A 25,914-nucleotide genomic window follows, 5' to 3' on the forward strand; every position below is an offset into this window, starting at 1 on the left:
ACTTTATGTCTTCCAGTTCTTCTTTCACTTGTACTCCTTTTACTGCCTCCTTTCCTGCTTCCTTGCCCGCAGTTCTTCTAGCTCTTCTTCTCTTCTCTTCAATCAGTATTTCTGAAAATCATCTTGTTCTTCTATAGATTATTGTCCACCACTCCCAGACAATTTTGTAGTATACCTTCAGTGTCCTCCATCCTTTATACAGTTTCACCTATTCTTGACAGGTTCTCATCTTGCAGTAATTGAACATTTAACTTCTCCAACCTTTTCCCCCAAACCTTCTCTTTTATCTAAACTCACTTTTATTCTCAACATCTGGTGATCACTGAAGGTCACATCTATGATCTCCTTCCAATCCATAGCCCATTTGATGTTAATACAAAATCAGTCCTTGACACCTGTCTCCCACTTGGTTCCATCCTTGTAATCACCTTCTCAATGGCCCATACATCTTTTATGCCTCTTTATCTTATTATATTAATCAGTATTTTTTCTGAACTGTCTAGCTCCCCCTTCCCTCTGTCCCATCTTCTATCTGCCCCCTCTACCCCCACCAATAATGCAACTGAAATCCCCAACAAGAATTTTCTTCCTATCTCTGCCTACATACACCTCTAATTTCTTAAACAGGGTGATCCTTCCTTCTCTTTCAGTCAGGCCATATATATTAAAAATCTCTAAAACTTCTTTTTAGACTCCACTACTATCCATTGCAGTCTCCCTTCCACAATCACTTGCACTTACCACACTTCCACTTCCTCACTCTTCAGCAAAATTGTGACTCTGCCTACCATGGTGGACCCCATCCCCATCTCGTTACAAAACACTTGTAATCTCTCTCCCACGAGATTCCACACTCCAGTAAATATATTGTCTGTGTCCAGATGAGTGCAGAGGTGTGGTTCCCTGGGGACAACTAGCAGTGGGAGCCTTGTTTTGCTGCTAGTTGTCCCTGGGGGAACACCTGTGCCATGCACCCCCTGGCGTGTGGCAGGTTACCCCAGGTGGGATAGGGGAGACTGGGGCCACCACAATTGCTGGCCTCAGCAGCCTTACCTGGGGTCTTGGGGGCCAGGGAAGCTTCAGCCACAATGCTCCTGCAGCTTGGAGCTTGGCTGTCAGCCAGAGTGTGGCTCCAGCCAGCAATGCTCTGGTTTGGGGCAGCGCATACTGTCCCTGCACACACCACCCTGCTTTTTTTCTGCCCAGGCTTTTTTTAGACCTGGACATGGCCATTATGTACACTTTGACCCCACTAAATATTGGCATCATCTTATCCCACCTATTCCTCTATAACACACTTCTGACATTTATATATGCAATACACAAAGTAATGCTTGTCCATTTAAATTACAACAAAAGATTTATGAAACATATTGATTTTCCTATAGGTAAAAGCTGATCTAAATGGCTAATTTCAGTACTGGTTTTCCATTCTTTCTCTGTTTACACAGTTCTGTGTTTCCTCAAAACTGCTTTTGCTTTGACTTCATGTTAACTGTGACGATGAAAATGAAATCCAAATTTCATGAAGGATCAGGCATGTTTAGACCTCTGGTTTAGGTTCAAGGTCATCTCCACTCCACATGTGAATGGAAATATATATAAACTGGATATAAGGCAGTGAAAAAAAATGCCAGGTAACTACAGTAAAATAATATATTGTTATGGAAATTATAGCTCTGTGCTTGCACGGAAAAGGGTAATTTTTCATTTATTGTCACGGTATACACAGCCACTCCCCATTATGTCTTTTATCTTCCATCTGTTCTGTTTGTGGATACAAAGAGAGAGACTAATGGAGAACATTTACTAAGATTCTTGTCAATTATTTTTGTATATCAATATTAATCTCCCACCCAAAAAAGTCTGATATGTACGTTTCTTCCAGGCACATAGCGGATACTGCATTCAAATCTGCACACCATGGTTTGGGTTTTTTTTTTAAATTGAGTGAGTACAGAAAACAAGTATGATATTTTTTAGAAAATATTGCCATTGAGAAATTTGAGGTAGTTCTGGGCATGCATTGTCATTTTGTCACTGTCTTTTTTGTCATGATGGGTCCAAAGCACAGTAGGCCCTGAGCTATGACAGGTTCTTCTAGGTCAACAGCAACACAATAAAACATAAAAATAATAGGGCAACTATACATGTGATGGAGCTCTGCTCCCACACATGTTAATTAACTAATTAGCTAATTAATTAGTGCATATCGGAGCAGACTCTATTAATCGATAGCAGTCTCCCTGTCATGTGTATTCAGTACTCCTGCATTTCAATGAACAAGCTTTAGTTAAAGTACCCCTGCCACCATTTTGAAGCACGGGACACTGAATACACATGACACTGAATGCGCTTTAATTAGAATGGCTCTCAGAGCCGCTCTAATTAACCCCTCTCCCCACTCCTCACCCCAGGGCACATGTAAAAACTCCTATAGAGTTTAATTGGGATTTTTCCAAGAGGAGCCCTTTAGCTGATATTAAAATGCATCTTAGCATGTGTGATCATTTCTAATATTGGTAGAGTAGAAGTATATTTTGGTGCCTGAAGATCTTCCTATTTGTTTTCTGTCAATTTGTAGTAGCAAAACAGAATGCAAGAGCAGAAGTATATTTTGGTGCCATTCCAAAAGTACTGTAAGAGTTTTCTGTAATTAGAAGTTTGTATTCTACTGCACTATTTATACTGCCTATCTTTTTTATTCTCCACTATGTATCCTTTTCAATGTCCAGAGTTCAGACCAGTTTAGCTCAACCAGGTACATTAAGCCTTTTGATCTTTTAGAAAATTAAATTTAATTGAAATAGTGATCTTCCTTTATATTTTATATTCTGTACAAGTTTTATTGCTAATTTTATTGATAAGGGATGTGCAGTATCTTAAATTTCTCTTGTTTAAATGTAATCTGTGCTGATTCACTTAATATTCTGTGCTATTAAATTGTTCATTATCAGATATCCAATTAACCTCCTGATAGACTTGTTTAGTAACCATAGCTTAGCTCTTTTGAGGCATATTGAGAAATATATGGCAATTATGCACTAGTTTGATGGGCATTTTCTGTTATCAAAAGAACCAGGTGCTCTGCCTTTCCATTCTAGTAATCCCATTGACTCCACTGAAGTTGTACAAACATAACTGTAAGCATTGTTTGCCTAGTCACATTAGGGCTTGAAATTACTGTGAGTAACACCCTTATATTTTTTACCCTAGCAATTTCCCATTTACTAGTTTGGGGTTTCTTGATAGTCTTTTGCTCTCAGGAAAGGTAACGCTTCATTTCCCCTGGGGCTTGGACTCACTTAGCCCTTTTGTTCTAACCATGTATGTAGAACTGGTTCTGTCTTACCCCTTGTGACTAGTTTATTAGTAAATGTTAGCAGGTAAACCTCAAATTTAGCTTGAGAATATCCTAACTTCTGGGTGTTTGGCTGTTCATTGTGCTTTATAGAATGGTCTGTAGGTTTCTGTGATGGGGGGGTGGGGATGGGGAAAGAGGTAGACACAGGGTACCTTCTTTGAAACCAAAGCAGTTTTGCTGTCTTATGTCAGCTAAGAATCTGGCACAAAATGCTGAGCTTCCCTTTTTAGGACCCTGAAGCTCTGCCAGTTTGCAAACAATTGACAATACCACGTGTAAATTCCATTATTTGCAGTTATTTAGCTAGAGCCTACAGGAACACCCTGTCCCATGCACCTTAGAAGGTGGAAAGAAACTCTCCCTTGTGAAACCTACTCATTACACATGTTCTCAGGTTTAGAATAACGGAACTTTCTCCTGCACAGTTGGAAATGGTATAACAGCTTTGACAAACCCTGAGCGCTCTCTTAGACGGCCAATGTATACTGCACTAAGTTAGCCCAATATACTACAGAAAGTCTTTTAGGCATTTTAAGATTTAAAAGTAAATGCATAAAACCTACTGCAATGGCACAGTATGTGCTTACAAGTACATACTCTCTAGGGACAAGTCAGTGGAGCTTACCCAAGCTGAGAAGATGAGGTTGAGCAGTAGATGAGGTTGTGGAGGAAATTGCTGAACTCCTAACTGTAGTATGCAAGCTATCATTAAAAACAGTCTTGGTACCAGGGGACTAGAGGGCTGCCAATGTGACTCTCTTATTTAAAAGAGGCTGTAGAGGGGACGCAGGGAACTACAGGCTGGTGAGTCTAACACCTGTTTTTTGGAAAACTAGTAGAAGCAATAATTAAACAATGAAACAAATACTTAATAAAATAATAAAAAAAAATTGTTCTGCACATGAATGAACATGAATTGCTGGAGAGAAGTCAATATGGTTTTGTTAAAAGGAAATCATGCCTCAGCAGCCTGATAGAGTTCTTTGAGGGTGCCAATAAGTAGATTTGGGTAATCCATTTGACATGGTATATCCAGACTTCCAGAAACCTTTGAAAAAGTCTCCCATCAGAGGCTCTTAAGGAAGCTAGGTAGTCATGGGTTTACAGGGAAGGTCCAGTCCTGGATTAGAAATTGTCTTAAAGATATAAAACAAAGAGTGAGTATAAATGGTCAGTTTTGAGTATGGAAAGAAGTAAGATGTGGGGTCCCCCAGGGATCTGTGTGGGATCTGTGCTGTTTACATATTCATAAATGGTTTAGAAAAGGGGGTAAGCAGTGTAGTGGCCAAATTTGCAGATGACACCAAATTATTCAAAGTGGTAAAAACCAAGGCGGGAGGTGAAGAACTACAGAAAGATCTGGCATGATTGAGCGAATGGACAACTAAATAGCAGATCAGTGCGCCACAGCACATGGTCTAAAAAGACCCTCAAAATTTAACAGGATTTAGAAGAGCACAGTTAAAAATAGTTTCAGAACTGATTACACATGCAGCACCATGCTCCTGCATTCATTTACTTTATGTGAGTTTAGAGGGCAGGGATGCTATAAAGACAAATGCAAGTTGCAAGTAAAGAATTAATTCCACAAGTAGTCAAAATTCCCAGTCATTTGGATTCATATCTGTGCAATTTACTGTTTGTAGACATTGCTGTAAATGGGTGTTGCAAAAGGTCTCTTCTTCTCAGGATTACCTACTTTCATACACAGACAAGATTATTTATGCATAAAATGAGACTATTCACTATATTTCCTATTTACTACTCAAGTTTAAGTGCTCCCCTTAGCAGAAATTCTATGAAATGATTTTGAACAATCAATAGCTTGAACATCTTTATCAAAATTATTTGGTGAATATTTCCAAATGAAAAATGAATTCAGGGAAATCAAGGTCTGTTTGTGAATTATTCATGAAAGGAAAAATAGCTAACTTCACCAGATAATTTATTCACAATGAATAAGTTAATTGCACGGTTACTTTTTAAACTCTGGACACAAATTCAAGATAGTAGCAGTTTATGATTTGACTTCTTTGTATCAGAATATATAATATTATAGTCAAGAGACCATTATATTGAGATACGATAGGTAGATACAGACTTAGGGAATATACAGAAGACTAATATCAAGTTTGTAGTATCAAAACTTTAATCATTATATACATATATATATGTGTGTGTGTGTGTGTGTATACATATACACACACACACATATATATACATACACACACGATTATATATATATATGTATGCGTATATATACACATACACATCTCTCTCTCTATATATAAATGTGAGTGTGTGTATATATCTATCTATCTATCTATAGATAGATAGATAGATATACACACAAACACACATTCAACCAATATAAACTACATTGTGTACCCTGACCCAAAGCAGGACTTGAACGTGTGGATGTATACATAAAGGAGTAAACATTAAAAAAGAGGTTTTAATTGTTGAACTGGGGTTGGAGTATATGTTTTCAAAAGACCAATGGAACAAAATGGCTAGGCCATTGGTAAAAAGGAAAAAAATATTTGATGGTGACAACACTCTTGATTAATGAAGCAATTTTCAATTATATTGACTTGTGTGCATAACTGACCTACATTGCTACAAGAATATGTTATGGGGCTATGATGAAGTGAAAATGGGTCTATTAGGGTAATACTTTTTACTTTCTCTTGGTCTCACTCAAACAATGTATTTATTTGATTTGATATATATGCTGTTCTCCCTCAAAAATAGCTCGGGGTAGTTTAAAATAAAAATAAGATACATTATAAAGATAAAGATTCAAATAAAACAATGAGTACTTAAACAGCTCCCTGAACAATATCTCACAAAGTTACATCATGTGTTAAAAGCCTAATAAAAGGAACTTACAATGCTTCAGATGTCCAAGCTCTGCTTGTAGCAGGCCTCAAAGGGGAGGGAATTCCAAAGCTGAGAAGCAACCAGCAAGAACGATCTCACATGTATTTTTGCCAAACAAACTTGACACATAGATGGGACTTCCAAGAGATCTCTCAAACAAGAAGTTAGCACTTTCTTATACACAAGAAAGAATGCAGAGCCATTGGTTATTTGACCCACCCAGCCCATCTTTGATGATGTCTTTCAACCATTGCCAGAAATGACAAAAATCATTCTATTTAGCTGGTAACAATCCATTGGAAATGAGCTATGATGCTGAGACTAACCAACAGCTGTGTTCCAGGGACTAAAGATTGGCTTCAGCGGTACCGGTATGGTTCAGATCATCAGAAAAATGTTGAGAGAAGGCACAGATGAAATTGTCACTTGTCCAAAACTCTGCTAGGCTACTCTAATAATGGCAATGCCCAATCAAGTGCTTCCCCAGTCACTAGGCTAATTAATACCCTTAATTTGATTTGGTCAGTTGAATATATTTGGAGGTAGAGCAGGAAAAGTAAATGGCATTAATTTATTAAATAATGTTATATCTGTCTGTCACTGTAGTATGCCTGACAATCAAACTGGTCTGCCGTCCCCCACCAGTCCACCTTACCATTCTATTCATTCTGGTATACCACTGGCCTCCCTACCTTACTGCCACACCTTGATTTTACTATTGTAATCAAGGATTTGCCCCTCAGTTTTGCTGGAGGGACACGTTTGGTATCTTTCTCCATGCTTCTTATCACTGAACTGTCTCAAATCTGGCCCAGTTTGGGATACCATCTCTGAACGCCCTAGCTCTTCTCAGAGCTCTATCCTTCTCTCTCTCTGTCATGATAAAGTTTCTAGGGCTAGCTGCTCCCTGAATCCATAGGGCTTGCTGCTCCCCATAATCAGTCCACAGGGATTGATCCCTTTATTTAGCTCACAGGGGATTTGTCATCCCCTCAATTAGCTCTTCCATGGGGCTGAGAGCTCACAGCAATCTGCAAAACAGGACAACACCAAAGACTCTCTCTCAAATGCCTTCAAGGGCCCCCGAGTCCCATCACCCCTTCGATGTCTCGTGGCAATGCTCCTGAAGCCAGGAGTCACTTTTGCTCATATTGCACACAGAACACAAGCAGCAATTCCCCAGAAACAGACCAGTCCCCTCCAGATTTACCTTCCCTTCAGGCCTTCCCCTTCTCTTTGTGGGGTCTCCCAGCTCCAGCCCAGTGCTGTAGCAAGGATGTGGGCAGGGGAGAGGGGAGGGAGGGGGGAGAGGAGCAGAGCGACTGCCCTGCACCAAAGCAAAGGGGCACAAGGGGCACCAACAGTTGCTGCCCGGGAACTCCTGGGCAAAGATGGGGGGGTGGGCCCCCCAGAGCTGTGCACAGGATGGGGACGGACTGCCACTGTGGGCTTTGCCCCAGGTGCCTAATGTCCTTGCCACAGTACCGCTCCAGCCCTTCCAGGCTTCCTCACAGTTACCAATCTTACAGTTGTTTCCAAAGCTTCTCCCACATGCACAGCCTGGGCCATATACCTCTGCTCTGGTCAGAAGCTGGGATTATGCAGCCCAAAGGATGCCCCACCTGGCCAAAAGCAGCCAGCCTTAAAGGTGCAGCTGAGATTTTACCCCTCCTACTTGCTCCTTTTTCAGTACTGGAGGGCAGATTTCAAATTCATTCAGTAAGAGGACCTCTGGGCCTGATTGTGGCAGGTTGTGAAACATGTGCCCAATAATATCATTTGCACCTGTAGCTGAGTGTAGTTGTTCTGGAGGCGTTGTAGCAACTTCAACATGTCAGCCATATGTATGCTGTCATTTTTTTATTTCCAAAGGGAGAAATGAGTGAAGAGTATTCTGGACTAATATTTGGCTGCTGGTCTAATAGTCAAGAATTGCCATGAACAAGAGATATACTGTGAGATACACCACATCATTGGCCTGAAGATAGGCAACATTCTAGTAGATACTGCATCCAGCACTTACTTGCTGCTGTTTGCAGAGCCCTTATATAACTAGCATATGAAATACTGTGAGAACCAAGGGTTTTGGGGGGGTGATCTTTTCTATTGGACAAATTCCATAGTTGGGATAGACTTAGACAAGCTTTAAAATGCAATGCATTTTTGCAGTTCTGCAGTGTTCAGGGAAGAGGGGAGTTATTTTGGTAGTAGTACCCAGTTCCCTTACTGTTCCTAAAAGAGAGGAGTGCTGCAAGTGCTGACTTCACTTGCAGACTTGCTGAACTGTATAAGGACTACCACCTAAATCCTAGTCTGGAGTTTTCTCTCAAAAGAAAGATGAAAGCTAGATGCCACAAAGAATTCAGAGAAGCAGTTAACTCAGGAACTGTGATGCGTATTTTACGGGGAAAATTATTCTGCTGGACAGTATCAATTTGTCCATGAGCACTTGGCATTGCTATATTAATTACTGATAAAGTTGGTTGTAAGGATGAGGTAACAAAAAGAATGAAGAAAATGAGATGGGAGCATAACGACCTGGATTATAGGGTGGAGCACACCGTCAGCATCATCCATCCCCTGGAAGATGGGATAGAGTGCAACCTCAGCAAGTCTGCAGATGACACCAAGCTGGGGGGTGTATCAAATAAACTGGACGGTAGAGCTAGGATTTAGAGTGACCTAGACAAATTGAAGGATTGAACCAAAAGAAATTTCATGAGGCTTAATAAGGAGAAAGTGCAAAGTCCTGCATTTAGGATGGAACAATCCCATGCACCAGTACAAGTTGGGGAACGCTGACTAAGCAGCAGCTCTGCGGAAAAGGACCTGGGGGTTACAGTGAACAAAAAGCTGAATATGAGCCAACAACATGCCCTTGTTGGAGAAGACTAATGGCAGACTGGGCTGCATTAGTAGGAGTGTTGCCAGCAGATCAAGGGAAGTGATTCTTCCCCTGTATTAATCACTGGTGAGGCCACATCTGGAGTACTGTGTCCAGTTGTGGGGCCCCCACTACAGAAAGGATGTGGACAAATTAGAGCCCAGCAGAGGGCAATGACAATGGTGAGGGTGCTGGGGCACATGACTTCTGAGGAGGGGCTGAGGGAACTGGTCTTATTTAGTCTGCAGAAGAGAAGACTGAGATGAGATTTAATAGCAGCCTTCAACTACCTGAAGGGTGGTTCCAAAGAGGATGGAGCTAGATTGTTCTCAGTGGTGGCAGATAACAGAACAAGAAGCAATGGTCCCTTCTTACAGCAAGGAAAGTTTAGGTTAGATATTAGGAAAAAACTCACTAGGAGGGTAGTAAAGCAATGGAACGGGTTAGCCAAAGAGGTTGTGGAATCCCCATCCTTGGAGGTTTTAAGATCTGGCTAGACAATGGGGTGGCTGAGATGATATAGCTGGGGATGGTCCTGCTTTGACCAGAAGGTTGGACTAGATGACCTCCTGAGGTCCCTTCCAATCCCCATTTTCTATGATTCTGTACCAAATACCCTTTTTGCACTAGCCTGCCAGGCTGAGTAGACTAGCAAATGACTATATGTTACTCCCCCTTAAATGTTATAGTCCATGCATGCTGGAGAAGTGTGGAAGTTATTGGAAAAACAAAGTTATAGCAGCATGAGTAGTTCTACTGTTGCACTTGGATTAATGCTAGAATTGTTAAATATGGCCTAAGTAAAATAAATATATAAAATAAAAAATAAATATCCCCAAAATAATCAGAGCTATTTACTATCTGGTGTAATAAATTGTTCATGACTACAAATCTCACAAAAAGTTGTTTACTTCTATGACAGATAAATTCACTTGGATATATATTCACTAGCATAACTAAAGCAACTTATTTTCTAAAACTTGATGTATAACACATACCAGTTCAACAAGGCACTAGTATATAATTCATGATTTTGGTGGGTTGAGAAATATACATGTAGCCTACGAATTTTGATTGATTTTGTAAACTTTATGTATAACTGGGTATTAAATCAGCCATTTGCTGATAAGTGTGGTATGAGGGACCATAATTTTAACTGGGTTAGCTTTAGAGCCGTATTTTGTTATGTGGAGGCCACAGGAATTGGTCAATGAATAAAGGACTTCTTTCAAGCACTTTGGGCCCAAAGACATTCCAGAACAACACATGGTAGCAGGAATAAATGGAAATTACAGAACACAGCTTGAGTGAAGAATGGTATCGCTCAAAGTTCTTCCGGAACTTAAATTCTTTAGAATTTTAAGTAAAACTGAAATGAACTTAAGCTGCGCTTCACTCTATTTGCAAGCAGTAAGTAAGTATTAGTGAATAGAAATTGTGTATGGTTAGGAAGTTAATTTTGCAAAGTCTCGATTATCTTCCTGAAACTCTTTTATGTCTCCAAAGGGTTGAGCAGTAAACAGGAATGTACATGAAATTGCAGTTCTGGTAATGGGTTTGCTTGAGATACAGGTGAGGCTTGGGGAAGTTCAGTAGCAGTCTTAGGCCCCAGGTCAGCTGGACCACAGGTTCAGAGAAAGGATACTAAAGAGGAGCGTGCCTGAGAACCCAGGGAAAGACACATCTGGATGCTTATAGGATCATAGGAAAGTAGGGCTGGAAGGGACCACTAGAGGTCATTCTAGTCCAAACCCCTGCCTGAGGCAGGATCATCCCTATCCAAACATTTCCATATAAAGCATAATATAAACTCTATGCAAGACTGCCATCAACCCTGACACAACACAGATCTAACACCCTAACCTGTCACAGGTAGAGCAGGGAAACCATGGCAGCCAAAATCCTGCTGCTGAAAAGGTAGTTAAAAAAACTGCTTAAGAGATCCCAAGTAGAGGACCACGTCCCCCAACCCCTCCACTACGTAAGAAAGCAAAACCCCCCACAGCCCATACCAATGTGACCATACGGTAAAATTCCTTCCTGAGCCCAAATATGGTGATTGGTCTGAGCCTGAGTGAAAGGGCAATACCCTTTAGCCAAGAACCTCTGGGTTTGGCCCAAGCAGCATTGGCACACCCTAGTCAAAGTTCTCATTCTTGGTTGTATGTAGCCAGCACCCAATGCCTCTGGGAAGGCTTAAAAACATCCTGACACATAGCAGAAAATGGGGGAAGGTGGCAACCAGCGAAGCCCAGAATCATGGGAAATACGCATAGTAGAACACAGGCATAGCTACACCTAGATCATCCCTGACCAGTGGCTGTTCAACCACTTCTTGAATACCTCCAGTGATGTCTATGACTTCCCTGGGCAGTCTGTTCCACTGCCTCACTGTTCTAGCTCTAATCCAACTTTTCTTTCTGTCAAGATGCTTTTGAATCACTCTTGCATCCTCCAAAATTTTTACAGTCCTTTCCAGTTGTGTGTCATTTGCAAACTTGCTCAACAAGCTTTCTATGCCAGGATCCAAATCATTAACAAATATGTTCAGCTCCAAGCCCAGGATAGACCCCTGTGGGACTCCACTGGAAACTTTCGCTATTCTGACATGGACCCGTTAATAATTACCATTTGTTTGTGGCTATTGAGCTAGATATCTATCCATCTTGTAGTGGTTTTATCTAGTACACATTTCTCCAATTTGTTTATGAGAAAGTCATGTGGGACCTTGTCAAAAGCCTTGCTGAAGTCCGGATACAATGTATCTGCAGCATTCCCTTCATTCACCCAAATAGTTACCTTGTCAGAGGAAATCACATTCATTTGCCACAATTTCTTTTTCGTAAATCCATGCTGGCTGCTTGTGACTGGCCTTTCCTTCTCCAGATGTGTGTAAGTGGCATTTCTTAGGATACTCTCCAGTAACTTCCCAGGTATTGAGGCTAACCAGTCTGTAGTTTGCCAAATCCTCCTTTTTGCCTTTTTAAAAGGGGGGCACTATGCTGGCCCTTTTCCAGTCCTCTGGTACCTGGCCTGTCTCCATGACTTTATGAAAATCATTGCCAAGAGCTCCAAGGTGTTTTCTGTCAGTTCCTCCAGGACCTTGGGATAAAGCTCATCTCGCCCTGCTGACTTGAATTCATTCAGACACAACATCTCCTCCCTCAGCTTGGTCCCATCCTCATTCAAATAATACCTATTAGGTGCCTGGATGCAACTTATTATTTTTGTGGAGACTGAGGCAAAGTAGTTCTTGAGGAGCTCTGCTTTCCTTGTACCTTTGGTTAGGTGTTCCCCTGGCTAGTTAACACAGGTTTTTTGGTTCTTCTTTTCTGGCCAACATACTTTTAGAAACTTTCTCGCTGTCCTTTGCTAGGTGCAGCTCATTCTTTATATTTGCTTTCCTGATTTTGCCCTGCAGGCTCCTGGCTATTTCCTGGTACGCTTCCTTAGTGCCCATTCTTCTATTGCCTGTATGCTTTTCTTTTGCATTTGAGGCACTTTACAGTTTCTCATTGGGCTTCTAATATTGTGCCCCTTAAAAGATCCTTATCCTCCTGGGCCCCTTTATCCTTCAATCTATCCTCCATGACAGTATGCCTATTAGCTCCATGAGTCAGATGAAATCTGCCTTTTTGAAATCTAGGGTCCTAATTTTGCTGATGCACTTGTTGTATCCTCCAGTTTCTGAAACAAAGAGTTGTCCTCCACACAAGTTAGAAACTGGCTTGACATTTTGTTTGGCTGCATTGTTCTTCAAGCACGTCTGGAAAATTGAACTCTCCCATCAGTACCATTCCATAGCTTTTGAATAAATTTGTTACCTGCTTGAAGAGTGCCTTATCCACCTCCTGTTCCTGAGGAGAAACAAGTGTATGCATTTCCCAACCCTTTCCTTCCAAAACAGATTGTGACTCTCCAGTCGTAAGACCCTCCTTCTTCAAGTAGTCACATCAACTAATAATCTATCTAGTCCAGCCTCTGACTCATGTTAGGATCATTCCTGACCGAATCATCCCAGCCAAATGTCTGTTGAACCTGCTCTTGAAATTGCCAGGGATGGAGATTCCACAATTTCTCTAGGTAGTCTGTTCCAATACTTGACTGACCATTATAAGGCTCTTTGGGCTTAAAAACAGACATGGTTGAGTTTTTGGATCCAAACACAGCAGCAGCTATATCAATATCCAATATGAGGAGCTGTGGTTATGTTACTTTTTATATTAAAATGCTTAAAAGAAATTCTAGTTCTGTGTCACAAACCTGTCCACACGGTACCCCCAAAGTGTGTTGGGGATAACTTTTTTATACAGATGATAGAAGCCAACTTGGGGTGGGCGGGGGGGGGGGGGGGGAGCTCTTCTCAAATTACTGCTCACAAACAGGGAGGAACTGATTGAAAATACGAGTTTGGAGAGCAACTAGTTTAATAGTGACCATGAAGAGAATCCAAGATCCTAACGGGAGGAAGGCAGAATACAAACATTGAACTTTGGAAATGTAGACTTCAACAAACTCAGGGAATTGGTGGGCAGAATTTCCTGAGGCAAATCTGAAGGGAAAAGGAATCCAGGAGAGCTAGCTTTACTTTAAAAAGCTGTATTAGAAGCAAGTTATCCCAATGGGAAAGAAGAATGGGAAGTGTAATAGGAGGTCAACTTGGCTAGATAGTAATATCTTCAGTGAGCTGAAACTCAAAAAAGAATCCTACAAAAAGTGGAAATGTGGGCATAGTACTAGGGAAAAGTATAAGAATATTGGACAGGTTACACCCCTGGGGCCTCAGGCCTGTGATGACATGCCTGGACCCCTCACCTGTCCCCTCACTGGGATAACGCACCAGATCTTGGGGGCTGAGGCTATACAGTGTCCCACACTTGCCTTTCATTAGGGAGGCACTGGTGTGGAATTTCCTGAGAATCACCCTGCCACAGGCAGCCCCACCATACCATCCAACCCTAGCAATGTGTAGTTGTAGGTTATTCTCCAGGACTGGGAACCTCCTCCAACCCCATAGTTCCTACCCTTGACCTCCAGGTGTTCTGGGAGGAGCAGATCTCTGGCTGGGCAATGTTATTCCAGTGGCATCCCTAAGGCGACTGCCAGCTCCGCTCTGAGGGCCTGGGTTTATACTGAGGCTGCTCAGCCTCCAATCCAGAAGCCCTCTTGCAGTCATGTGACCACCTGCCAGCTGGTCCACAGCCTGGTCCAGCCTCTTAAAGTGGCAGGCACCAAAAGTGCCCTGCCACCGTTGGGTATCAGATGACAAGTGTGGTTAGCAGCAAAGATAGGGCAGAAGACAAGCAGCCTAGAGTAGTGAAACATGTTAGAGATTGCTTAGGAAAGCTAGATACTTTTAAGGCATCAGGGCCAGATGGGATGTACCCTAGGGTACTGAAGAAATTGACTGAGGTAATTTTGGAGCTAGCGGCTGTCCTCTGAGAACTTGTGGAGGTTAGGTGAGAACAGTTTACTGGAAGAGTTCCCCTCTAGCTGGTCTCTCTACCAGTTGTATCAAAAAGTTATCCCCAAAGTAATCCACTAAAATGGTTTAGTCAGAGATGATCATGGGGTGGATTAGATGGCCATGTGAAGACCCTTCCAGCCCTACTTTCTTATGAAATTCTGCTTGAAATTCCTTTTCAAGACATGCAATGCAAACTTGTGAGATTAAGATGAATTATTATGATCAAAGCCGTCAATAACAATCCATTATGCATTATTATTAATTACAATAATAGCCATGTCTTAAGCACTGTATAGCTATGAAAAAGAAATGTTATTTTTAATGATGTGTTTAAAATCCAAGTAGACAATATACAAACTGGGCCAGGATTGGGCCCCAGAGCTCTGTAGCACCTCTGAATGCTGGGATTAGGCTCTGGGGCTCCTTGCTGCCTCTGCATGCTGGGATTGGGCCCCGTGCTGCCCTGTATGCTGGATCTAGTGTTCAGGACCAGCACCCATGGGGCTCCCCATGGACTCATGGGGAGTCCTGCAGAGTGGAACGCAAAGTGCCAGGGGTTATATCTGGCCTGTGGGCCAAGGGGTTGAACACCCCTGGTCTAAAACAAAATATCAAATATAGTTTGAGGGATATTATGAGACAACTTGTCTATTTCTATGATTAAAAGGGGACATGAAAGCAGTCTGCAAATATCTGAAGGGCTGCCATAACAAAGAGGGAGAACACTTTGGTTGTGTTCACATGTTTAGTTAATCTGGGAGAATTCTCCCAGGTTTGTTCTTGAAGAAAAATTTACCCAGTGATGCCTTGACAGATATTTGAATCCTGATCCCTTACAGAGAAGAGAGTTTTTAGTGCTGACACTGTACAGATGGGGGATGCTCTGAAGGCTCCCAAGTCTGCCTGGTGACAAATAGCAATAGTGCAGAAGGCTACCCTGATTGGCTGACCCAAACTGATCAGGGTCTCCTTGTGTATTTAACCCGGCTACACCCAAGGGTGTGCCCTATTCTCAATTGGATGGGATGGGTAGGCAGGAGGGGGTGCTGCAAGAGGAATGCCAGAATATCGAGCAGATCTCTCTTTCTTCTATAGAGTTAGCTCAAGCCCAAATTTCTTAACTATATACAACTTATTAAATTATAATATGATAAAACTAAATCATAAAACTAAATATCATATACATATATTTACACAGTGAACATTAACCAATAACCAAGGTCACACCCTAAATAACACTATTTACCCATCACAATAAAACAAGTTCAGCAGCATCAACACAATACAACATCACAATACAACATTTCAATTTACAAAATATAAGACGCAAACAGGAACAATCTTAATAACACCTATTCCTTAAAATAGTCCCTGACCCATGGCAAGAGACAGTCCTCCTTCCAATGGGGTCCCTTGGGAGTCCCTTGGGGGGGTGTCCAGGGAGCACCAGGGGCCCCTTCCCCTAGGGCCTTGACTAGGCAGGGGCTGCTCACTCAGCCCCAAAAGTCTTTCCCCTGTGGGACCTAAGGGCCCAATAACTCATGGTCCCTCAGGTGGTGGTGGTCAGGGTGCAGCTCGATGGGGTCTTCTCTGCTGGAACGTCTCTCCTGCGCCACTGGGCTCCACGCCACCCCGTGCCCCGCTCTGGGCGTTGAGGGCTTAGCTCCTCTCAGCTGCTGGCTCCTGGGTGCTGGGCCTCATGCTGCAGCACTACTATTTCCTCATGCCCTGGCTCGACACTGAGGGCTCTTTTAGGGCTTCACCAATCAAAATAGCAGGATCTCAAGCCTGGGACTCATCCCAAGCTCTGAAAGGTGAACCTGCTACATGTATCCCTGCAGCTCAATGTGGGATTGTAAAGGGAGTGTGTTCTGCGTCAGAACAGCAAAATCTAGTGGGCAATGTGCTAGAGGTGTGGGAGAGGACAGGAGAGGGGAAGGGGCAGGGAAAAAGACAGAGGACAGCATACTGGGGTGCTGGAGAACTGTGCTGTGGCTTCTCTCAGAAGAGAATCTGTATAGATGTTTACTCTCCCAGAAGAAATCCTGGGAGTGATTTAACCCTGGTTGTTCCCAGGCTATTTCTCTCCTATAGAAGTTATTTTTACTCTGGGGAAAAAATCTTGAATGAGATGTACACTCATGGTTTCTCCTGGGAGGGCAGCAACTTTCCAGTTTTCCCAGGAGAAACTGAATGTCTGTACATGGCCTTTTTCTTTTTTGCTGCAGAGAACAGAATGTAGAAAAATGACTTAAAGTAGCAGCCAAGCAGGTTTAGATTGGATATCAAGAAAAACTTCTTCACTGTTGGAACAGGGAGGCAGTGTAATAGACTGCCTAGGGAAGCTGAAGAATTTCCATCATTGAATGTGTTCAAGAAGAGGTTGGATAAGCGTTGGTAAGGGATGATCTAGGAGTAACTATGCTTATGCTATGCTATGGGTATTTCCTATGCTTCTGGGCTTTGCTTATATATGTCAGGATCTGGGGGGGGGGGGAGGGTTCCCCTAACTTCCTCAGAAGCATGGGGTACTAAGCATTGGCAGCCAAGACTGTGGGTTTTGACTAGAATATGCCAATGCTTCTGCTAAATCTCAGAGGTTCTTAGCTCTTGCTCAGGGTCAGATCGTTCACCACATTTTGGGGTTAGGAAGAAATTTTACTCCAGGGTCAGATTGGTATGTAGTGGGGGTTGGAAGGAAAGGTTTGCTGCCTTCCTCAGTATTGGGTTCTGGGCCCAGCCCTCTTCCTAAGATCTCTTAAGTGTGTTTTAACAACCATCAGAGCAGCCTACACTGACCACTCTTGTCCCCTGCTTTAACAATGGTAGGTTAGCATGCTGTGTCTTGTAGTTGTGCGACAGGGTTTACTGTGCAGTTTTAATGGTAGGTTAGACAGGGATTTGTATGGGATGTTTGAATAGGGGTGACCTTGCCTCAGGTAGGAGGTTGGATGAGATTTCCCAAGGTCCCTTCTAGACCTGCTTTTCTATGATTTTATGATTTTATGACTTCATTGGTTTTGAAACTTGGATATGCATGATTTTAATAAGACAAGTGATTTTCAAAGAATGTATTTACCATTTTGCTATGTCAAACTTCTTGACATGATAATGTGTTGTTGTCATTGCTGTGTTAAGTTAGAGATGGGTTTTTGCAAAAATAACCTAGTTTTCTCATAATTTCCCCCCCCCAACATATTTGAAATATTGTTTTAGACCATTTTATATTCCAAAGTTTGCTTTTGAATTCAGAATATGTTTATGGGTGGATAAATAGCTACATAAACCAGGTTATTAGAGCCTCTAAAGCAGTGCTTTCCAAACTTTTCCTCAGCACAACACCATTTATGACCCCGTTTCCTCAACACTTCACTCCCAACCCACAGCCTCCCACCCAGTCCAGGTGCCCTTCAATCCTGACCTACAGCCCCCTGACCCTGCTGGTGAGCCTTACTCCCAACCCACAGCCTCCCACACCACCCTGGTGCCCCAGGGCCCATGGTCCCAGCAGCATCTGAGCCCCAACTGCTGCCCACGAGAGGTGGCAGCTGCTGTGGGCAGAGTGGGGCATGGAACCTGGCTCTCCCCATTACCACATCCTTTCCCTTGTGGAAGGCACAGTCTAGAGCCGAGCTTGTGGGGGGTGGATGCAGGCTGCCTGCTATGGGCTTGGGGCTCTTCACCCTGCTGCCCTCCTTCCAGGGGCTCCGCAGCCCATTGGGCTGGACCCAGTGCAGGAGGGAGCCACCTAGCTGGGGTTCCCCCTGCCTGCCTAGCAGCAGTAGGAGCACAACTCTGAGCTGCTGCTGCACCTCACCTTGGTGGCCATGGTGGCACAGTGCTCCCTCCCACACCAGGCCCCACCCGCTGGGACATGGAGGTGGCTCCTGCCCAAAGCTGGTCTGGCCCGGCTGCAGCCCTGTGCCCCACTGTGGACACAGAAATCTCTGGGAGCACGCCCCCTCCCCCAGTGAGTTCCCTGCCCCTATAAACTTACCTGGAGGGGGCTGCAGGAACAGCTTTCCACCACTGCCAGCCTGCAGGGGGAAACCTGCATTTTCCCATATTTTTCTCCTTTAAAGGAGCAATCCGTGGTTTTCTCCTTTAAAGGAGACAATCTGCGTTCTTCTCCATGAAAGGAGAAAAGCTGTGTTTTTTTGTAGTAAATGGAAAATCCAGAACCCTGTTTATCGCAAACCCATCTGCTGATGTTGCAACCCCATTTGGGTTCATGACCCACAGTTTGGGAACTGCTGCCCTAAAGTATCCTTTAAACAATGGCAATGGAATCTAAATGCTATTAATAAAACAAACCATAAAATATACCAGGCAGAGCATGAAACAGATGAAGATTGCTTAAAAGGAAACCTGAACAAAAGCCAGCCACAGATATTGAGATAAACGGATACATTTAAGCCTGAAGGAACCAGTTAATTTTCAGATATTTAAGACTGTGAGGACAGACCAGTCCCATGAACTTGAGGAAGTACACTAGGACAGCTATGGAAAGTCCAGAGAAAGGTTCCTTAAGTCAGTTTGGAGCAGCAGGGCAGACTTCAGCAAATAACTAGTCTTGGACAAGCTTTATTCAGGATCTCCCCAATTCTGCCCTAATCTGTTGCTTCCTACCTCCCATAGGCCAGGGGCAATAGTGAAGAAGCCAGTCACTGAAGGTATGATTAGGGAAGAACTAGAGAAGAGTTCAGAGTAATCTCTGAAAGAATTTGGACTACATAGACACATGGAAGAATAGAAGAAAAAGAAAGGAAAAAAAGGGGTCATTGCAAGACCTCTGGCACAGATCTACGAGCACTCATGGCGCTTGGGCGATGTGCCGGAGGACTGGAAAAGGGCCAATGTGGTCCCCATCTTCAAAAAAGGGAGGAAGGAGGACCCAGGAAACTATAGGCCCGTGAGTCTTACCTCGGTCCTGGGGAAGCTTTTCGAAAGAATTATCCTGGCACATGTCCAAGAAGGGCCAGCAGGGGAGGTTATGCTCAGGGGCAACCAGCATGGGTTCATTAGGGGCAGGTCTTGTCAAACCAACCTGGTGGCCTTCTATGACCAGGTCACCAAGTCCTTGGATGCAGGTGTCACAGTGGATATAGTCTTTCTGGACTTCAGGAAAGCCTTTGACACAGTCTCTCACCCCATTCTCAGTAAGAAACTAGGAGACAGTGATGTTGATGCCTACACGGTCAGATGGGTCACTAACTGGCTGGACGGCTGCACCCAGAGAGTGGTGGTGGATGGGTTTTATTTGACCTGGAGGGATGTGGGCAGTGGGGTTCTCCAGGGCTCGGTCCTCGAACCCGCACTATTCAACATCTTCATCAGTGACTTGGGCGAGGGGGTAGAAAGCACCCTGTTCAAGTTCGCAGATGACACTAAGATGTGAGGGGAAGTGGGTATGCTTGCTAGTAGGAAGGAACAGGCTGCAAGCGGATCTAGACAGGTTACAGCAGTGGGCTGAAGAGAACAGGATGGGGTTCAACACTGACAAGTGCAGGGTAATGCACCTGGGGAGGAAGAACCAGCGGCACACTTACAGGCTGGGGAACTCCCTTCTCGCCAGTGTTGAGACAGAAAAGGATCTTGGAGTCATCATTGATGCCACAATGAACATGAGCCGACAGTGTGGGGACGCAGTCAGGAAGGCCAACCACACCTTGTCATGCATCCACAGATGCATCTCAAACAGGTCCAAGGAGGTGATCCTCCCCCTCTACGCGACACTGGTCAGGCCGCAGCTGGAGTACCGCGTCCAGTTCTGGGCACCGCACTTCAGGAGGGATGTGACCAATATGGAGAGGGTCCACAGGAGGGCCACCCACATGATCAGCGGTCAGCAGGGCAGGCCCTACGAGGAGAGGCTGTGGGACCTGAACCTGTTCAGCCTCCAAAAGAGAAGGCTGAGAGGGGATCTAGTGGCAGTCTACAAACTAGTCAAGGGGGACCAGCAGGCATTGGGAGAGTCCCTGTTCCCCCGAGCAATCCCGGGAGTTACAAGAAACAATGGACACAAGCTAGCGGAAGGTAGTTTCAGGCTAGACATTAGGAAGCGCTGTTTCACTGTTAGGGTGGCTAGGACCTGGAACCAACTTTCAAAAGAAGTGGTGCTGGCTCCTACCCTGGGGGTCTTTAAAAGGAGGCTGGACGAACATCTGGCCGGGGTCATCTGACCCCAGTACTCTTTTCTGCCACGGCAGGGGATCGGACTAGATGATCTCCTCAGGTCCCTTCCGACCCTACCAACTACGAAACTATGAAATGATGAAAGCAGTTGGGAAAGGTAGCGAGCCAAAATAAAGACAATTGTCCACTGTCTGAAAGGGAAGGATGACACAAGGGAAATGCAACCTGAAAACTGCCTGTCTGTCCATGTGTGCTGAGGCTTGAGAGAAGCAAGTATGAAGTTTGATTTAATTTTAGTCCAAGAGAAATGGAGCGATTCCACAATCATAGAACTATGTCGTATGGTATATCTGTGGTATGGCTTGGTAAACCACAACTAACATCTTGTGCTTCTTAACGTTTATATACATCCATCCTAATATTACCTTAACATGCACAATATAAAGTTGGTTTGTACTCCTATATGCAATATTAGGGGTGAAATTCTGAACCCAGTTACTATCCACAAGACTACTGATACTAACGTTAATTAGCTCAGGAGTTTACCAATGTACCCAAACATGAATTTAGGAACTGATCTTTAGAAATGCCAACTATCCACAAACAGAAATCTCCAAATGTTCAACACCTTTAAAAAATCAGGCCACTTCTAGAGAAATACCATTCAAGTTTGAAAATACTGCCTCTTGTCCTTTTCATTGCATAGCAAACTATATCAATACTAGCTAACTGCCCATCAACAATGACGGGGGGTGGGGTAGGCAGGGATGGAGGGGGGAAGCTTGTGAATCCTAACCATAACTCTGTCCCCCGTGCCGCTGCCGCTTTCCAGAAGTGGGGGGGGAGGGGGGGAGCATGGTAGCTTACCTTGCTGTCCCCTCTGTCCCCCTCCTCCAACACCCCATGCCACCGCCACCTCCAAGGAGCAGGGCTGGGGTGGGGGGGAAGAAGCTTGACCTGCCATCCCCTCTGTCCCCCTCTGCCAGCACCCCATGCCGCTGCCACCTCCAAGGAGCATGGCCAGGATGCAGGGCAGGTGAGGCCAGCACTGCTGGCCTTGCCACCCCCCCTGCCCCCCCACTCTGTCCCTGTCATCATGGTGGTGCTCCACCACCTCCAAGGAGCGGGGCTGGGGGGTGAGGCCAGCTGGCTCCCCCACTCTGTCCCTGCTCTGCTTCCTCTGAGGAACAGGCCGGGGGGGGGGGGGGGGGGGCAAGGCCAGCAGTACTGGCCTCACCCCCCCGGTTCTGTCCCCTCTGTCCCCACTGTCATGGCAGCACTCCACCGCACTGCTGCCTCCTGTCTGTAGTGCTCTCGCAGCACTCTGATTAGTTGTTTCAGTAACCAATCAGAGTGCTGTAAAAGCATTACAGGCAGACAGACAGACGGACTAAGCCCTTTATTATATTAGAATATTAAATATATATATATATATATGGTTACTGTATATATATTTAATATTTTCTCTCTCTCTCTCTCTCAAGTTCCCATTGCTTTGGGACAGGAAATAAAAAGCAAGTTCACAAGAAGTATATCCATCTGGCATATGGTGGCACTTGTGCATGTCCCCAGGCTATCTAAAACTTACCTTTGGCCATTTTTTTAATAAACTAGTGCTGCATGATTCCTGATATGTCAAATTTAAGACTCCTTGCAATCCAAATATATATAAATCAGTAGGGTTGGAGTGTTGTTGTAGCTCTGATGATATAGGGAACATGTGAGAAGTAAAGTTTGTTTGGCAATATCTTTTATTGAGCCAGCTGTATAGTTGGGAGAGAAGCTATACAAGCCTTCAGGCCTCGGGTCTGGGAAGGAAACAGCTAAATATCAGATAAAATCATAACTTCCTTAAAATGTTTCTTCCTCATAAAAGCTGTTTTCTCAGTCTGAAGCAATTTAAAAATAAGAAGGAAATAATTTTAAGAACTTATGAAAGATGGCACTTTTCCTCTTCTGGAGGTTATCGTGTATTTTTATTTACAGAACAGAGTACTAGTTTGGCATGAGTTGCACCAATATCATTCTGTCCAGGCCAAGAGGACCCACGTCTACTGTAGGAAGTCCTCTGTTCTTAGTATCTTCCAGTGCTTAGTTTCTCTGAGAAAACTGCCAAGAAGAATAGTATGCAGTACAAAGTATATTAGTGGGTTGTTTTGATATGAGGTTTTGTTTTACTGGAATAGAGTTGACATCACCCAGCTCTTATTTATTATTCAACACCATCAGATGGAACAAGACACCATCCAGAACCTATTTATTACTCAACACCATAAAAAGGAACAGTTTCTTGGTCCCAGGAAGTCAAAGATGTATTTGAAGCTGTCACCTAAAGGCATCCATGCTTTTCCCAGAGGTTTGGAAGTGAGCCCTTACCTCCTCAGATACAGTTTTAAACAAGTTTCAGCCCCCCCCCACCAATCTCATCATTCAAACGGTGAATACCTGGAGGGATAGCTCCTGACCTCAGGGAGGGCAACATGAAGCGGGGTCTGAATGGAGGCAGATGTTTCCAGCCTTTTCAGCACTTGTGGAAGGTGCCAGTGCCTCCCTCAGGTTAGAGACCCAGGTAGGAACCCAGGCCAGCGCTTCCCCTGCAGTTTCAACGCGGGTGTGAAGGGATGTGTGAACTGAACAGGAACAGTCATGTCAACCTTTCCTCTCTGGCCCTCTCTTAAACCCCCGGGGGTGGACCTCCCATCCGTGCCTAGACCAGAGTAAGATCAAACCCAGCGGGTGGCGAAGCGTGGGCACCCAGCGGGGAGGCAAGGGGAAGGGGAAAAGAGACCATCCGTGAGGAGGGGGGAAGAGCTGGGAGGAGGGGACGGATCCAGAGCAGGGGGCAAGCGGCGAGGGAAGGGAGAGGACAGGGCTTGGAGGAGGGGAGTCGGGGAGGAGCTGGCAGCGGCCGCTGCGAGACTCTCTGGGGCGGGACACGGGGAGCCGGGGGCAGCCTCCGCCCCGGTGCCCGCCGGCTGCCAGGCTCGCACCCCCCCTCGGCCGCGGGAGCATCCTCGCCTCCGGGCCGCCCCGGGGGTGTGCGAGGGGCGGGGCGGCCGCCCATTCGCTGGCGGCGGGGAGCGGCGGCTGGTCTGGAGCCGGAGCCGCAGTCGGGGCATCGCGGGACGCGCCGGGCTGCAGCCGCTTTCGCTTCCCCCTGGGCCGACATCTGCCCGGGCCCGAGAGATGTGAGCGGCCGCGCCCAGCCCCAGCCCGAGCCGCGGAGGTGCCAGGGGCCGGCATGACGGACGTGAGGGCCACGGACCCCCGGGCGCCTCCCTGCGCCGCCGACGGGACGGGCTCCCCCGCCGCCGCCGCCGGCGCGCCCTTCCGCGGGCAGCCCGAGCCCCTGGACGCGGCGCTGGACGGGCTGCTCTACCCGCGCAGCAGCGACGACGACGACGAGGAGGGGGAAGGGGAGGAGGCGGCGGCGGCGGCCGAGGAGGCGGAGCGGGGCCGGGAGCGGGCGGCGGGCGGCGGCTGCTCTGTGTTCCGGGGCGCCCCGGCGGACAAGGACGCGCTGGACAGCGTCCTGGACACGCTGCTGGCTCCCGCCGGGCCGCCCAGCCCCGCCGCCTGGGCGCTCTTCGGCGCCGGCCTCGCCGACCTGCCCGGCGCCAGCCGCCACGCCGAGCCGCGGCCGGGGGAGGCGCCGCCGTGGCCCGCCGCCAAGGCGCCCGCGGGGGGACGCGGCGCGGCGCCGAGCCCCGACGGCGACGCCCCGGACTACCTGCACGTGCCCCTGCTGCCCCTCAACTCGGCCTACCTGGCCTCGCGCACGCGGCAGCTGCTGGACGGCGAGGGCGGCGAGGGCCCGCGGGGCTCCCCCGCGCCCGCCCCGCCGGACCCGCCCGACCCGCCGCCCTTCGCCTACGGCGGCGACCTGCAGCCCGCGCTGAAGATCAAGGAGGAGGGCCTGGGCGCCGCGCCCTACCTGGGCGCCGAGCCGCCCGCCGGCGCCGACTACGCGCTGCTGCCCGCGCCGCCCCGCGCCGGCCCCGACGCCGCGCTCGAGGTGGTGCTGTACAAGGCCGAGCCCGCGGCCGCCTACGGCGCCCCAGGGCTCTACCGCGCCGCGGCGCCGCGGGACTCGCTGCCCTCCACGTCCGCCGCGCCGCCGGCCCTGTACGCGCCCGCCGGCCTCAACGGGCACCAGCCGCTCGGCTTCCCGGCCGCCGCGCTCAGGGACGGCTTGCCCCACGTCTACCCGCCCTATCTCGGCTACGTGAGGTAAGAGCCTCGTCTGCAAGTGGCACTGCCCTGGCCCCGCGACTTGCGCTTCCTGCACACGGCGCAGGTGCGGGGACGGGGCTGGGGAGAAGAAGGAGCTTGGGGTGGCAGGAGCGTGTCCGGGGTAGAGCGCGCCGCAGGCCAGGGCTTCTGAGGGCGCTCGCTGTCTGCGGCGCGCCCGCCGGCAGGGCTGAGAGAGATTGGTGACTAAAACCAGTGTTATTTGCCTTTGCCGTGGGAAAGGATTGCTGGAGTTAGATGGAGTGCCCGCACTTCCAGGAGCTTTCCTCTCCTCTCCTGCATCTCGTTGTCTTGTAGTGAAAAGCTTCCCTTCAGCTTTGCAGGCACGGATCTCGTTTAGTAGACCAACTGAGTAGCTGGAAAGAAAAAAAAGTTTTAGGCGAGCTTTCAGGCGCAGCCGCCCTTCTTCAGGCATAGGGAGCTTCGCTGGTCTGAGACTCTTCAGCTTTGTAGCGTTACCTCGGACCGACTTTGCAGCTAGGATAACGTGAGACGAGCTTTCCAAAGCCAGGCGTTCTTCCTCCTGTCTCTTGTGTGCTACTGCCTTGCATTCAAAAACGTGTCTCACTTGATTGCAACTATATTGAACCAACTCTGTGGTTGGGATAAAGTTAGACAAGCTTTCCAGTGCCAGATGTTCTTCCTCCCGTCGTTGGCATTCAACTCTGTCTCGCATCCAGAAGCTTGTCTGACTCTTTCGCAGCTACACTGGGCCAACTCTGCAGTTGGAATCAGGCTAGACAACCTTTCCAATGCAATGCATTCTTCCTCCCGTCTCTTGCGTTCGACCATCTTGCATTGCAAAGCTAGTCTAATTTTATCTGAGCTACATAATTGGTCTAATAAAAGGTATCACCATAAGAAATCCTTGCCTCACACATTTTAGAATAAGAGAAAAGTTCCAATGAAACAAATCAGAGAGAGTTTTAG

At 46.3% G+C, this 25,914-nt stretch overlaps 1 protein-coding gene across 4 annotated transcripts in view; it reads left to right on the top strand.

Moving 5' to 3' along the window:
• The first annotated feature begins 23,666 nt into the window (after positions 1-23,666).
• PGR (progesterone receptor) overlaps positions 23,667-25,914 on the top strand; it is a 102,218-nt gene continuing 99,970 nt past the window's right edge. Inside the window, exon 1 of one of the 4 annotated variants that reach the window (XM_059721124.1) lies at positions 23,667-24,963. In XM_059721124.1, the coding sequence (XP_059577107.1) occupies positions 23,975-24,963 (989 nt within the window). In that variant the 5' untranslated portion in view covers positions 23,667-23,974. The remainder of the gene's footprint in view (positions 24,964-25,914) is intronic. The other 3 variants (XM_059721122.1, XM_019482037.2, XM_059721117.1) reach the window with 3 other exon arrangements.

Source organism: Alligator mississippiensis, chromosome 1, assembly GCF_030867095.1.
Source record: "Alligator mississippiensis isolate rAllMis1 chromosome 1, rAllMis1, whole genome shotgun sequence".
NCBI classification, from domain to species: domain Eukaryota; kingdom Metazoa; phylum Chordata; order Crocodylia; family Alligatoridae; genus Alligator; species Alligator mississippiensis.